Source organism: Nicotiana tabacum, chromosome 1, assembly GCF_000715075.1.
Source record: "Nicotiana tabacum cultivar K326 chromosome 1, ASM71507v2, whole genome shotgun sequence".
Classification (NCBI taxonomy): Eukaryota; Viridiplantae; Streptophyta; class Magnoliopsida; order Solanales; family Solanaceae; genus Nicotiana; species Nicotiana tabacum.
In genome coordinates, this window is record NC_134080.1 from 203,167,696 (window position 1) to 203,183,703 (window position 16,008).

Below are 16,008 nucleotides of genomic sequence, written 5' to 3' on the forward strand. Positions count from 1 at the left end.
GATTCTACTTTGTGGGATTACACTGAATTTGTTATTATTGTTCGGTCATATTATTGGGAGATGAGAGAAAATTGGATAGAAGGCAACATACAACTACAAAAGAAATAAAAGGATAGAAAGGACAGTTCATAAAGTATTGATATTTAAACTTGAATTTGGGAATCAGAGTTCTAATTTGTGCAAAAATGAAATTTCCTTTCATTCTGTGGTGTACAATAGTACATGTGAGCTCGTGTATTACGAAAATGAAGTATGGAATTAAAGTAAAACTATAGTACTTCTCATTTTCTTTCGGAACTGGTTAATTAATAACTAAATAATACCACATATAATTGAACGAAAGGAATAGATATTAACCCGTTTTAAACATTGTGACACATACGGGGAATAAAGGGAAAAAAAAAACTAAGCCTCTTGTCTTTGTTAACTATTTAAAAGTCAGATAGTGTGATTATGATATAGGCATTTAACTGCAAAATATTTGTGCTTAGTGGCTTGATACAAGAAACCTAGGTAGACCTATTTTATAACCAAACCTCTTAACATCTTCTTGGACTTGTTGTCTGAATTCTCTAAACGAAAACTTCCTATAAACAGAAGGTTCAACAAAACTCTGTATTTCTGCGTCATAAGATGGACATAAGAAAAATGCAGTTGAGAACCTCTCTTTTACTTTATTTGTCACAACTCTGTGTTCCACACTTCTGTATACGCCATTGCTCCATGCCTGCCTCATCAAACATTATTTCATTAATTAATTTGTAGAACTAGAGAAATTTTACCCTGAAAAAGTAATTATTGATAAATCTTCGCCCTTTAAACTGAAACAATCAAGAGGTGACGAAATTAATCCTATCTCATTCGAGAGAAATTCTTTTGTGGACGGCAAAAAGATCGGGAGTCTTCCTTGGAAGATCTCAAAAGGATGCTTGCTGCTTTAAATGAAGAGGGGAAATGCGCGAGTTGCGCACAAAGGCTAAAATTTAATATTACAAATTGGAATTGGAAAGAATTTAGTAACTCGCCCCAAAATGCCTAAGTTTATACAAGTTGGTTTATGACCCATTTGTTGACTTGGCTCTATGGGTTGGACCCCAAATGATCCATCAAATTGTTGAGTCAAAATGAGTCAAATAATGTAACATGACGGATCAATATGCAACTCGAACCCAAACACATATAGAAAATGAATTTTGGAGATATGGATAAGCGAATTTGGAAGAACTTAAACTAATTATTTAACAAAATAATATATTATCTTTCACATTTTGTTTGAAAAAAAAAAAAGGAGATGAGGTTGGGTCATGTTGATTTGATTAGGACCAGTTATTTGACTTATCGTGATCCAATCCATTTTGATCCAAATAAACCTTAGGATCTTTATACAAATAGCCGGTCGAATTTACTTTTTTTAGTTAATATGTATAGATTAAAAAAATAATTATATATAATTATACATATATTATACGTAGATTTTACATATATTACACATCCGGCACTTGGGTATGCAACTATTTAAGTTAATTCTTCATAAAGGACATTGGGCAAGGTGAATCATGATCTATTTATTAGTTTGACCCATTTAGATTCGCTCAAGTTTGACCCGACCCGCCCACTTGCTACTCTAAAATAATGTCAAAATTTAGGAAAATAGTAATTCAAGTACCTGGAACAAATCTCCTACATTGATGACAAGTGCTTGAGGATTAGGCTTAACAGAAATCCATTTCCCATCTCTCAGTAATTGCAATCCTCCTATCTCATCTTGATGTAATATTGTGAGGAAATCACTGTCAGTGTGTGGCATTAATCCAAAGACTTCTGGTGAAATAGGACAAGCTGGATATCTGTTCATTCTTATATAACAAGTGTTTGGCAAACATGTTTCTTTGAAATAATTTGACTCATGTCCCAATTCCTCTGCTAATAATCTTGCTAATTGCTGTGCTAATTCAGATAATGTTGTTGCAAATTGTTCCATAGTCGAGCTGAATATATCCATACACACACAAAAAAAAGAGAAAGATACTCATGATTAAGATTCCAAGCAATTATTATTTATAGGACTCTAAGAAGATAAATTAGCGAATAAAAAAACAGTTCGGTGCATGAAGTATCACATGTGCACGTAGGGTACGGGTAGGGCCGCCCCTAAGAGAGTGTAATATAGATAACATACTATAATGCAAATATTAGTGGCTGATTTCACAACTCAAACTCGTGACCTATAAGATGATAACTTTACCTTTGCTTTAAGGTTCCCCTTCATAAATTGGCAAATAGCATAATCATTTGCTATTTGCGCTAAGTTACATTGAACCGTTTAAATTCTTTATACAATGTATATAAAAGAAATATTTCTAAGTTCTACAGAACAAAGTAATTAGGTATGTCTAATAACTTACATTATGTAACTGGATAGGTTAGGCATTACGTCTTCATAGTCTATATCTTATTTTTTGGATCTTAATATATAGGTAGGGGTTAATATTGGCCTTAACCCCACCACAATGATGTGGATTGTTGACTTAAAAAGATGTTATAAGTTTTAATTCTGGGCTAGTGATCTTTTATTTCTCCCTTTAATTAGCTCCTGATCCTCTACTTTTTTAGAAGGAGAACATAAACTATTGTAGTAACTAATCAACCTGGCTCCTTATATGCTTAGAAACACATTTTAAAAGTTTGGTCAAATACGAATTGTTGTTAAAAAATGATCTTCAAATTGATTAGCCAAATACAAATTACTTGTTAAAAACTTGATCAAATACTAATTGTTGCTCAAAAGTAATTCCAAATTAATTAGCCAAATATAACAGCTTCTCACCGAAAATACCTTTTTCAAAAACACTTTTGAAAAAAAATATTTTCATAATAAGCTAATTTAGAAGCACGGTCAAACATGTTATGAGACATCTCCCGAAAAAACATGGCAAATGCATGCTAGAAAGTATTTTTCAATTGACACACACTTTCACTTTTATTGGAGACATATCTTACAATAATAAAGTACTGAATCCTCAAGTAAGAAGCCCCACAACGTCAAAAACCCATCATATCAAATTATCAAACCAGCATTTCAATATTTTTTAGAATAAGCTGATTTTAAAAGTACGGTCTATAAGACATTCTCCCAAAAAAACATGCCAATGCATGCATTAGAAAGTAATTTCAATTGATACACTTTCACTTTTTTGGGAGACATATCTTACTATAATAGTGAGGAGACCCAAAACGTCAATAAACCATCAAATCAAATTATCAAAACAGCAATGCAATTCATGTACTACTTCCACTTTTTAGGAGAAAGAATTCCTTCCTATCCAAATCAGCAGCACCCAAATGTTGTCGTACAAACTGAACAGAGTTTGAATCAAAAGCTGCTAAACATAATTAGTGACAGGTTGATCCCCACTATTTCCAGAGTCCCGCATTGGTCATGAGTATATTAATTGATCTTGGATAATTTTTGCCTAATGAGTTAATTTTTATGTGTGTTCGGCTCAAGATCTATTTCTCGTTAGAGTCTCACACATTTTAATTCTCGTTTAACAAATTTAGACCCTCATATTATATTACATTCACCCTCCAGATGTCTGAGTATCAACATCAGTTGTGTGAGCTAACTTGTGTGGATCGATTTAGGCCCAAATTTCATTTCTTATCAATTATTCCTTCGATTCTAACTATGAATCATTTTGCAAACTTAATTTATTTTAGATATTTAATATTTTAGATAAACAAGAAACATTTATTACTTTTTCAGATTTATTCTTACTGCTTCAATTAATAAAGCGTTATTTAAAGGATACATTCTTACATAGTAGTATTTTTTGGTGGTCATGGGACATATTGGGGATTCATTCCCTCACTGATTTCTAGCTAGTTTTTTTGTTGTTTTGTTTCTATTTAAAAAAAAAACAATTAAAATTAAGGGATACCCTTAAGAGAAAAATAAAAGGTATTTTAGACAAATAATCTTACAATTAAGGCAATTATCCCTTTTCTTTTCTAAGACGTAGTATTATTTTATAATTCAAAGATTCAGCACAACCCCAGAAGAAATAAAAAAGGAAAAACTTGTTGTCATATGGATTCTCGTAATAGGCTAAACAATTGTTTTGTCCTAAATATTTAAAAACCCTAGCACACTTCTGGCAATCTGGCTACATTGCAGGAGAGCTTCTGAGGGTTTTACCCCAAAGAGCTAATTAAACTAAAATAGCTTAATTAATGGCACATGCAATTGCGTTGTTTTATGCCGTTTTATCGCCTAAAGGAGCAAGGATTTAGTCTATTACGTATTGGCACATTAGTTTGATCCCTCCAAAACATACGGATTTCAGAAAACAAATCTCTCTTATCATCTGATTAAAATAAATTTTTGTACATGTATAGCCGGTAGGATTAATCTTTTTCTAATTTAGGCAGTTGAGTGGCGGCTATTTAGGTTGATTCTTCACAAAAAAAGTAAATCAATACAAATAGTACTTGCTTATTTTAGTTCGTTATTTCACCATTTTATTCCTACTTGTCAAATTGTGCAAAACACAAGAACCTCTCCTTCTATAGGGAGAGATGTAGAAAGGAAGACAAAGAAGATTTGGATATAGAGTATCACGAGTGTAACTTCAATATATCGAAAGAGTAAATGATTTTTACGCAACCAAATTACCTAAAGGTAACTACTCGTATTGTCCTTAATATGTTACAAGTAACGGTCTTCCGCAACATATTAAATTATACTGATACTAAAAAAAATAAATTATACACTACTAGTGTATTTATTAAATCCAACATGCAAACAATAACAACAATAACAGCAGATCCGCTGAAATCTCACAAGTGGGGCTTCGGACACACATACACACACATTAAATAAAACATAAGAGTGAAAATTCCGAGTACCTGAGGCTGCTGAGTCCCTTTGAACTGGAAACATCAGAGAGAGGAACATGAAAAGCTTCCGACCAAGAAAGTTGTCGAAGGCAAGTAGCTGTCGGCGTTCCCCAACGGTAACTTCCTTCGGAGAAGTTAAGATTCTTGTCAATATTCATTTTCTCATTGAATGGCTTCTTGAAAAGCTTGACTTGTTCCATTCTCATTTTGGCCAAAATATCATGTGAAACTCCATGGTTTATCACTTGGAAAAAACCCCATTCTTTTGAAGCTTTGGCTATTTTTTTCTTGCAATCTCTTCTCTCGAATTCGTCTCCATAATTTAGTTGGTAAAGATCGACAAGAGGCAACTCGCATTTCTCCACTAAGAAGAGGTTTTCGTAATTGTTTGAATCCTTTTCATTACTAATGTTGTCAAAAAGATTCTTGTATGTCTCTTCAAATGGAGGATCAGGTGATTCTTTCATGCTTATAGTCTGAAAAGAAAGTGGTGTCAGAGAATAACGTTAAAACTGCAGAATATATATAGAGGAATTCTCGAATAAATTTAAGTTTATATATATATGGTAAAGATTTTTCATACAATGAGTGTAACTTAACCTAGAGGTGGTTGGTCCTTTCCTAATATGCATTGTAGGCTAGTTGAGCATTGACGAAATGCTGCATACCGCCTCTGGTTTAGCCTATCCTAGCAGTCGGTTATACTCCCTTCGTTTTACTTTTTGCGGCAAAGTTTGAATTAGGGACAAAGTTTAAAAAAGAAATGATGACTTTTGAAATTTATGATCTAAAACGAGTCATAGATATTTATGTGATTATAAAAGCTATTCGTTAAGGTAAAATGAGAGGTTTGAGTTAATTTAGTTGTCATTCTTTTTCGGAACAAATTAAAAAGGAGATATTGCTACATAAATTAAAATGGAGTGAGTAATTTTTGTCATGTTAACAATATTTATTGTTTATCAACTACCTTTACCTGTAATATACCTTAGCTTATAAGCAATCTGATTGTCAAATATTTCTTTATACCATGTATGCATAAAATTACATAAACTCTTTTACTAATAGCTGCAAGAAACTTGACCCAAAATGTAAGGGGGAAAAGGCATACAAAATTCCCTTTTAAGTTATGTCACAACCGAATATGAGGAAGAAAAGAGAATCAAATTAAGACCATATTTCTGAAATTTCTGATTCTATGTTTTTTGGTCAGGTTAATTTGAAAGGCATTGGACACAAAGAAGATGCATGTCCTTTACTTGAGAGGGAGGTGGTGAGGGGAGCAAGGAGCCTTGTGCGCCCAAACACAGACCAATAGGGACCCATTTGGCATTTAAAAATTGAAGTGTTGCATTTCTTTAACGGAAAATGATTATGTATAGCTACTCTTAAAACAACCGACGATATATATACTTTTTTGATTACCAAATATAAATAATTTCTAGCGCTGGTTAAAAAAAAAAATACCCTTTCTTTAATTGGTCAAAGATGGTATGATGATAGTCTATGGTTCTCCATCACAAATCATGGTACACATGCTTTTATTAATATTGACTGCCTCCACCCTCGTGTATTATTTAATTTTCGTGTTCCCGCTAATTTCCCCAAGGGGTTAGGTGGGTTTATGCTTACCTTTTACCTTAACACTCTTTCCTTTATATAGTTAGTCCTAAAATAATATTATATTTTTAATTTAATAATAATTTAATTTTAAAATACCTGTGTTACCCTTAGAATCGACTAAGGGTCTATCGGAAATATACTCTCTATCTTCACAAGATGGATATAAGGTCTGCGTACGTACTACCCTCCCAATAACTCATTTGTGAGAATACACTAGGTATACTATTTTTGTTGTTGTTGTTATTGTTATTTCTTTACCCTTAATAAAATTATGTAAAGCTATACAAATATTTATGACTTATTTTAGATGACAAGTTTCAAATATCTATTTTCTTTCTTAAACTCTGTATGTACTCAATTAAACATCATCACATAAATTGGGATGAAGGAAGTGATATCCAAAGTGTTAAGTTCTATGCATTGGTTGGATTAAAATATTTATACAATTAAAGCATAAAATAATTACGAATAAATCTTTATGATAAGTATCATTCTCTCTGTTTCAGTTTATGTAAATCTTTTTGAAGTACGAGGGTACTTACTAATTTTCGATGTAAATTTAAATATAAATTTTTTATATTTTTTGAAATAAAATTTATATATTTAGAAATTACATAAAAGTACTATAAGTCATAATAGTGAACAATTCAAAAAATTTAAATTTTTTTATATAAAATATGGTCAACGAAATATTATTTGACTCCCAAAATAATAAAAATAATAATAAGTTTACATAAAAATGGAACAGAAAGAATACTTGTTAACCTGACAAAAATAATAACTAATCTATCATCAATAGTGCAGCTACACTAATAATATAAAGATAGAGGTGCATGACGTATATAGGAATAGATATATAATTCTTACTTGGTTTGCCTGTTGTGAGACTTTTGAAGACTTTGTCATGACTTTTCCTCAGACGAGCAGAAAAATGTTGAGCTTACACTCAGCCTGTTTTACTTAAGAAGGAATCCAAATAAACATATGATCAGTAATAATACAAATTCAAACCCCAAAAGAAATGAAGAAGAAGAGATTAAATCGTTTGCATGGCTACAAATATATATACTAAAAAAAAGTATAAAAAAGTATAAAAAACTGATTATTGTCGAAGATATAATTAAAATAAATAAAAGTGTGATTTCACGAACAGAATAAGTTTTTAGATTAAATGATCACACAATTTAACATATCAGACCAGACAAGAAGTTTTGGGTCCGAATAATTTTGTCACCCATTTTAAAAATAACTTTCATGTGTTTGGGCCATGATAAAAAAAAATCTCCGTATGATGGAACGTCTTGAATACATAATTAAGTAAATAAACGTATTTTAATTATTCTACCAACGCAGGAACTACTACTAAATTTACAAGGAGATAAAACCGAGTAAACAAAGAAGGCTCACTACTACTTACTTGGAGAATAAAACTAAGCAGAAAGAGAAGGCTCTAAAGAGGCAGCAGAAGCAAGAAAAGAAAAGATCTTCTTGAAATTAGTGTATGGGGCTGCTTAGCTAATCGTTTTGCAGTCCATGAAGATTGGACGATATTTTTATAGGGAAAGCAAAGGAGTACTGCAGAGGGAAAATAATATCAACAGTAGTTATTACATGTGAAAAATATATATGCCGGGAGCGGGTTTGGCTGAACCCAGTAACTTTGGTTTGAACCCTGTATTTATCTTAATAAAATCTATTGAATATATATAAATTATTAATTTAGAACTCAATAACTTAAAATGATCAGAAAACCCATAAATTTAAAATCCTGACTCCGTCTATGACATGCTCCTAGGATTGAGTGTTTATGTATAGAAAGAAGAACACGCGGCTCATCAAGAAATCAGAGAAATTCTTCTGCCTTTTGTAGCAAATATCTTTACTTGTGATGTTTTCCATTTTTTCTCTATATATTGCTGTAGATTGATAAAGAGTGATACATTTTCATTGGCTAATTAGGAAAAAGAACAATGGATGATCTGAATTTTGGGGTTTGGTTGGTAAGGGAAGAAATTAAATTTTAGTTTTGCCATGCTAAGTACTCATAATACTCATAACACACGACAATAACAACATACCTAGTGTGATTCTACAAATAAGGTACGGGAAAAGAAAAGTATACGCAGACCTTATTCATATCTCGTCTGAGATAGAGAGTCAACAACAATAATAACATAATTAATCCAATGTAATTCCACAAATAAAATTTGGAAAAGATAGAGTATGTGCAGACTTTATTCCTACCTCGTATGGGGAAATAAGACTGTTTTTGATATACCGTCACTTAAACTAATAACACACAACATGAACCAATAATATCAAAATGGTTGTTGAAAAATTAAACTTAATTTCACATCACAAACAATATTGTTTCATTTGGTTCTCATTCCTCCAAGTCTTGCCTCCCTTCATCATTCAATATTTCTGAGAGAAACAGGACACATGATAAATTTCTGGAACGGTCCCAAACATGAAAAAACATGGGGGGAAAAATAAAAAGAAAAAGACACTGTATTTTAAGAATTCAGCAGCAACAACAGCATTTATCAGAATCCATGTCGGCAATGGCACGTCACATGTGGCATAAATCAAAGTCTCATGTTTCGTCTGAAATCCACGTCCGCCACTGCAGCAAAGGAAATTTGTTTGCAGTATGAGAATTGAAGGGTTTCCACGTGCACTGCTTTGATGCAGGATACAAGTACTGATGATGGATAATTATTATTGTACCACACACAAGGATTTTTTTACCAAGGGGTTTAGAAGCAGAATATAGAAAAGTAAATATAAAAAGTTTTTCCATGAGATCTAATATATATATATATATATATATATATATATATATATATATATATATATGCTATTTTGACTCCTCTTGACTTCTCCATGTGTTTACTTCTTTATATTTTGACACTCCTTAATTAAAAACGTGGCTCATAAACATAATATTTTACCTACTTATATAATGTAATTTTTCGATAAAAGAATGTCAGTTAATTAATATCCCTCGGAAAAAGGTGGCTTCAACACCGCATACTCTTAGGGGTCGTTTCGTAGTATGTTAGAGAGGAGTTATCCATGTATTAAAATTATGATAACTTTATATATTATTTGGTTATAAAAATGGAAAAAAATAATCTCCACGTAGAATCTAGAATAAGTTATACAATGATTGATTAGTTTTTTCAACTTTCGACATAAAATATAGTATTGCTAATACAATATTCGGTTCACATTTCTCTTTTTCGCATAATTAGTACATATATAAGTTATGAGAGAATCTATTTATTATTTTATGCATGCAAAAAATGGAACAACTTATACATATATTAGTAATACTTGTATTAGAACCTAATGTAACAACTCGACCGGTCATTTTAAGCTTTAGCGTTCCATTCGGTGGTTTGAGTCTTTGACTAGTTTCATATAATGTATTATGACTTGAGTGTATGGTCGTTTTTTGTTTTCGAGTGGTTCGGGATTGATTTGAAAGAACGAATCTTGATTTGGAAGCTTTAAGTTGGAAAAGCTAACCACGGTTTGACTTTTAGGTAAACGAACTCAGAATCGGGATTTGATTGTTCCAATAGGTTCGTATAATGATTTTGGACTTGTACGTATGCTCGAATTTGCTTTTGGAGGTTCATAGAAGAATTCGACACTATTTGTCAAAAGTTGGCAATTTGAAGAACTTAAAAGTTCACAAGTTTGACCAAGAATTGACTTTGATGTTATTGGACTCCAATTGGTGTTCTCAGACTTTGGATAGGTCTATAAAGTTGAAATGAACTTGTGTGCAAAGTTTGGAAGTAATATGAAGTGTTTAAGTGTAATTCGGACACTCTTTTGAAAGAATGAATATTTAACAACATAAGAGAAATTATATTCTATTTGAGCCCCGATTCTTTGTTGTGATGTTTCTGTGAGTGTTTTGAGGCTTTGAATAAGTTTGGATAATGTATTTGTACTTGTTGGTATGATTGGACGGGGTCCCGAGGGGCTCGGGTGTGTTTTTCATCATTGGTTGAAAAACTAATTAAGTTAAGGATTTGAAGTTTGACCATGGTCAATATAGGATGAAGATGACCTCTTTTTGGTGCTTTGAGTGCGCGAGCAGGTTCGTAGCGTGTTTTATGATTGAAAAACATATATGGTTTGTGTCTGGGAGGTTCTGAATGAGTTTTGGGTGCTAAAATGTAGATTTTTTTATTACTGATTTTATTTTGATGTAAATAATTACGAAAATACCATTTATATCCCTGAAATTTTCAGACTTCCTTTAAAACTTTAAAACCATATATCCCTTATTTTACGGCCAAATTGGGTGATTCAAAAATAAAGGCAGATCTAGGATTTTTATTACATAGGTGCACTACTAAAAAGGAGAAATAGAAATGTATTAAATTGGGCTTGATCCATGCTCCTTTAAGTAATAACTCAACATTCAACCAAGTGCACTATTTAGCCGCTTTGTATCATGGGTACCAGTAAATGGTATTAAGCCAATTCTAAAACATATGTACATAAAGAACTTAGTTTGGCGGAGAGTCCATGGGTTCAGGTGCCCTATATATTTGCCTATAAATCCACCCATGTTCAAAAGGCTATCTTGGGTGTAATCTCGCAAGGATCATGTTGGGCTTATCAAACGCGAGTTTTGTGATCATCTAGGATCTGATTCGGACTGGGACAGCTGCTGCGTTTTTAGTTATTTCAGAATTTAGTTACTTTTTCTCACAAGGTTTTGGAGCTCGATTTTGGGCAATTTTGGAGGGGATTTTCACTACTTAGATTAGAGTAAGCATTTTTGACTCGAATTTGTTTATATTTCATGATTCCAACCTTGAATTTTGCAATTGATTGATGAATTGAATTGAAGAAATTGGGGGTTTTAGTAAAAACTTTTCTAAATCATAAATTGATGATTTGAAGGCCGATTTGAGGTCGGAATTGGATGAAATTGGTATAGTTAGATTCGTATCAGAATAAGTATTCAAACTTTGTAAGGTTTGTTGGGTTCTGGAGTGGTGCTTGGGGTTGACTTTTTGATTTTAGTTAAAATTGAAGCTTTATTATTCGGATCATTTCCTATGGCTTTTATTTATGGTATTAAGTTATTTTAGCTAGATTCGAGCTGTCCGGAGGTTGTTTCATGTGGGAAGGGCTTCTTAGAATATTGATTTAACTTTATTGAGGTAAGTATTTTGCCTAACATTGTGTGGGAAAAATACCTCTTAGGTGCTAGTCCTAATTGTTAATTTATATGATATGGTAAGTGACGTTTACATGATATGACGAGCGTGTATACAAGTACTATGTGTTGTTTTGAATGGAATAGACCGTATGCTATTAATATACCTTAATGTAATAATGAACTTTATAGAAACTTGTGAGACTACTTTATGACTATTTGATCATGATCATTTCATTGACTTAGCCATAATCATGCTTTATTTATTGAACACCCTTTCACTTCTATGATTATTTATTATGTCCTCGTGCACTGTTGTTGAAAGTTGTGAACTTATACTTTGATGAAACATTGGTACCGTTATTGTGATATTGTGGTACTTGGCATTATTATTTTTGTGGTACCGTGAAACTTATGGACATATTGAGCAGATTGATTGGGGGTATCATCACGAGATTTTTGGCTATGTGATTTAATCTATTATTGTGTGCATGAGGCAAAAGAATGTTGGCGTTATTTTGGGTTGCCCAGGTGGCAAAATAAAGATAGCTATATGTGCATGTTGCGAAATAAGGGTGGCATATTATTTTTATGTGCACATGCGGCATAATAAGGGTGGCATTTTGATGATGTTATATGATATTTCGGGGTGTCTTCTTGTTGTTGTGATTGTGTTGAGGCGGGGTTGATATTTCATTCTCATAAGCACTTGTGTATGTGATGCAAGTGAATGTTATGAAAAAGCTGTCGTAAAGTTTTGTTCTTCGTTTCGCCGTCGACCCTATCTATGTTTCTATGATGGCCCAAGAACACGCTCATTCTTCAATCGTAGCCTTATGCACATCTCTCTTCTTAGTTTCACGTTGAACTAATGATAATGAATGAAAGATTGTGTTTTGCACTTACCTGAGTTAATGGTTGTATTTGACATTTCATCACATGCCTTACCTCTATTGGATGTTTTGGGATCAAACATGCGCTTATTATTTTGAGTTGTTATCGCACATGTTCTAAAGGGTTGTTGTTACTATTTTTCATTATATTCCTATTATCAGTTTTCTTTGATAAATTCATTGCATAGGTTATTTGTCTAGTAAGTATCAAATGCCTTTAACCTAGTCACTACTTCATCGATGTTAGTCTTGATACTTACTGAATACCGATTATGGTGTACTCATACTATATTTTGGCATATTTTTGTGCAGATCCAAGTGTTGGAGGTAGCGGACCCAAGCTGTGAGAGCTTCTTTGATCGTAAGGATTCAAGGTAGAGCCGTTTAGTTCGTCACAGTCCCTTAGAATCCTTTCCTTACATTTATACTGTCAATTCTCTATTTGAACAATATTGTAATTTTTGAGATATTTTTATGTATTCGGCTAGAGCTGGTGACTCTATACTACCTAGTATTGGGAATTTTTGGTGATTATCGTCGTGTTGGTTTGTATCACCTTTATTTTCGCATTTATAACTCTGCTTCATAATACCATGTCTTATTAGTTTAATTGTCGTAAGTGATCGACTTACCTAATTTTAGAGACTAAGTGTCATTACGATCCTTAAGGTGGGATTTTGGGTCGTGACACCTAAAATAACAAGAATACTCTCTATTCAAACTTGTATTTTTTGTTTAAACAATACATTTAAAATATACTATTGATTTTAATAGAATAAGCTAGAACAAAAATAAACAATACTTAAATTATATTTTTATATTACTAATCTAGTCCCAAATATCTTCATTCCTAATCTTATCTCTCCTAATATGTGTGCTAATCATCCTTATTTCTACTACTTTCAACTTCTGGATATGGGAGTTCTTGACTAGCCAACGCTCCACCCATACAATATATTCGATCTAACTACCACTCTGTAGAACTTACTTTAGGTCTCGGTAGTACATTCTTATCATACAAAATACCAGAAGCGAGCCTCTATTTTATCCACACGGCTCATACACGATATGTGACATCATCATCAATCTCCCATTGCATTAGATAAATGCCCCCAGATACTTGACAACTACCTCTCCTAGCTATAACTTGCGTATCGAGCCTCACTTCCCCGTCCATTTCATGCTCCACGATATTGAATTTGCACTCCAAGTAATCTATTTTGATGTTACTCAATTTGAAACCTTTTAACTCCAAGGTGTGTCTCCAAATATCCACTCTCCCATCTCGTCTATCAATACTATGTCATTTGCAAATAACATAAACCAAAGCACCTCCCCCTAAATGTACCACGTCAACATGTTCATCGCTAAGGCAAATAAAATATGCCTCTTCTATTTTTGGGAACCAGTTCGATTTCATACCATGGTGACCGACTACTGAGGCCATTCACCTTGCTAGAAGATTGGTAGAGCAGTATAGAAAGTGAAAGAGAGATTTGTATATGGTGTTTATTGACATAGAAAAGCATATGACAATGTCCTAATAGAGGTCTTATGAAGATGTTTGGAGGCGAGTGGTGTGCCTATAGCATATACTAGGGTTTATTAAGGACATGCAAGATAGATCTCAGACCGGGGTTAGGATAGTAGAAGGAGACTCAGAGCACTTTATAGTCATGATTTTGCATTAGAAATCAGCTCTTAGTCCGTTTCATTTGACTTAGCGATGGACGTGCTGATGCATCACATTCAGGGGGGAGGTCCCTTGGTTTATGTTATTTGCAGATGATATAGTACTGGCCGACGAGATGCGAGGTAGAGTTAATGACAGGCTAGAGATTTGGAGACAGACCTGGAGTCAAAAAGTTTCAAGTTAAGCAGGACCAAAATAAAATTCTTGGAGTGCAAATGTAGTAACGTGAATCATGAAATGAACGTGGAAATAAGCCTCGATACGCAACTTATCACTGTGGGAGGAAGTTTCAAGTACTTGGGGTCAGTCATCCAAGGCAATGGGGAGATTGACGATGATGTCACGCATCATATAAGTGCGGAGTAGATAAAATGGAGGCCTATTTGTGGTATTTTGTGTGATGAGTATACACCACTGATACTTACTATAGAATAGTAGTTAGACCGACTATATTGTATAAGGCTAAGTATTGGCCAATCAAGAACTCCTATATTCAGAAGTTTAAAGCAGAAGAAATGAGGATGTTGAGGTGCATGTGTGGGCATGTTAAGAGAGTAAGACTAGGAATGAAGATATTCAGAATAACGTGGGAGTGGCTTCCGTGGCAAACAAGTTGCGAGAAGCGAGTCTGAAATGGTACGGACATGTGAAGAGGATAAGCATAAATGTCCCAGCAAGGAGGTGTGAGTAGATTTCCATGGGGAGTTTGAGGAGAGGTATAGGTGGATTGATGCAAGATCAAGAATGTCAAGAATCCAAGAAATTCAAGCAGTCTAAGAATCCATTCAAGACTAGAATTTCTTTTCCATAAGATTAATATTTCTTGTTTCTTGTTTCCTAGTAATTTGATTCTTATATTAGTAGAATTATATTTATTGTTATAGTCAAACTAAGATTATTAGTTGGTAGTCCATTTCTACTAGAATTCGTTTTTTTATTTTGGTTAGGATAGATTTTCTTAGCCTTATTCTAGTTTAATTAGGATTAGTTTTTCTTAACCTTATCAATTTTACTCATTGTAAGGCCTATTTAAAGAGCTCAATATGCTGAAAATAAAGATGCATGATTAGTTTTTCTAAGCTCTTACTTAAAAATCGTGATTTACTCTTTTGTTTCCTCTTCTTCGCTTATTCAACGGTTCTTGCAATCTTGCGGGGTTGAGGAACGTATGAATAAGGTTTCTTTTCATCTTACATTCTTCTAATGTGATTTTAAAGAATGCTTTCGCTAATTTTGTAAAAAACTTTGGCGTGATACTTTTATTTTCCTCTTTTCTTTGTACTTGAGAGGTGCAAAACCTTGAAAGTACATCAATCTGGTATCAGAGCATAGGTTCCGGGTTCAAATTCTTGACTTGATATCTTAATCATCGTGTCACCAAACAAGAATAGCAAGTTCGTGACCTCTTCAATGGATTTTCAATTAAAAATTCAAAAATTATATCCAGCCATGTGTAACATTGACTTTTCACCTTTTAGAGATGCTCAACACAATATTAACTTGATTGTTGACTCTCTCATCCCTAACAAGTTAGCATATTGAGTTAATCCTAAATTTCATAAAAATATACATGAATAAGAGGAAGGATTACCTATAAAAGAGTGGATAATAGAGAGTTTGAGTCCATATATTGGAGAAATAAGATGTCTTAACGTCATAAATATATATATGGCTATCATCAAAGGTACTGTTGGTGTATAAGCGACGCA

The 16,008-nt window shown here is 33.0% G+C and overlaps 1 protein-coding gene across 1 annotated transcript; it reads right to left on the bottom strand.

Annotated features, from left to right (window-relative positions):
* Nucleotides 1-331: 331 nt before the first annotated feature.
* On the bottom strand, nucleotides 332-8,318 carry LOC107815560 (gibberellin 2-beta-dioxygenase 8). Its single transcript, XM_016641171.2, has 5 exons — nucleotides 7,940-8,318; nucleotides 7,390-7,481; nucleotides 4,909-5,375; nucleotides 1,667-1,988; nucleotides 332-727 (listed from the first exon to the last, which is right to left on the bottom strand). Exons 2-5 carry the CDS (start codon nucleotides 7,426-7,428, stop codon nucleotides 488-490), a joined length of 1,068 nt encoding a protein of 355 aa, XP_016496657.1. The 5' UTR covers nucleotides 7,429-7,481; nucleotides 7,940-8,318; the 3' UTR covers nucleotides 332-487.
* Nucleotides 8,319-16,008: the final 7,690 nt, after the last annotated feature.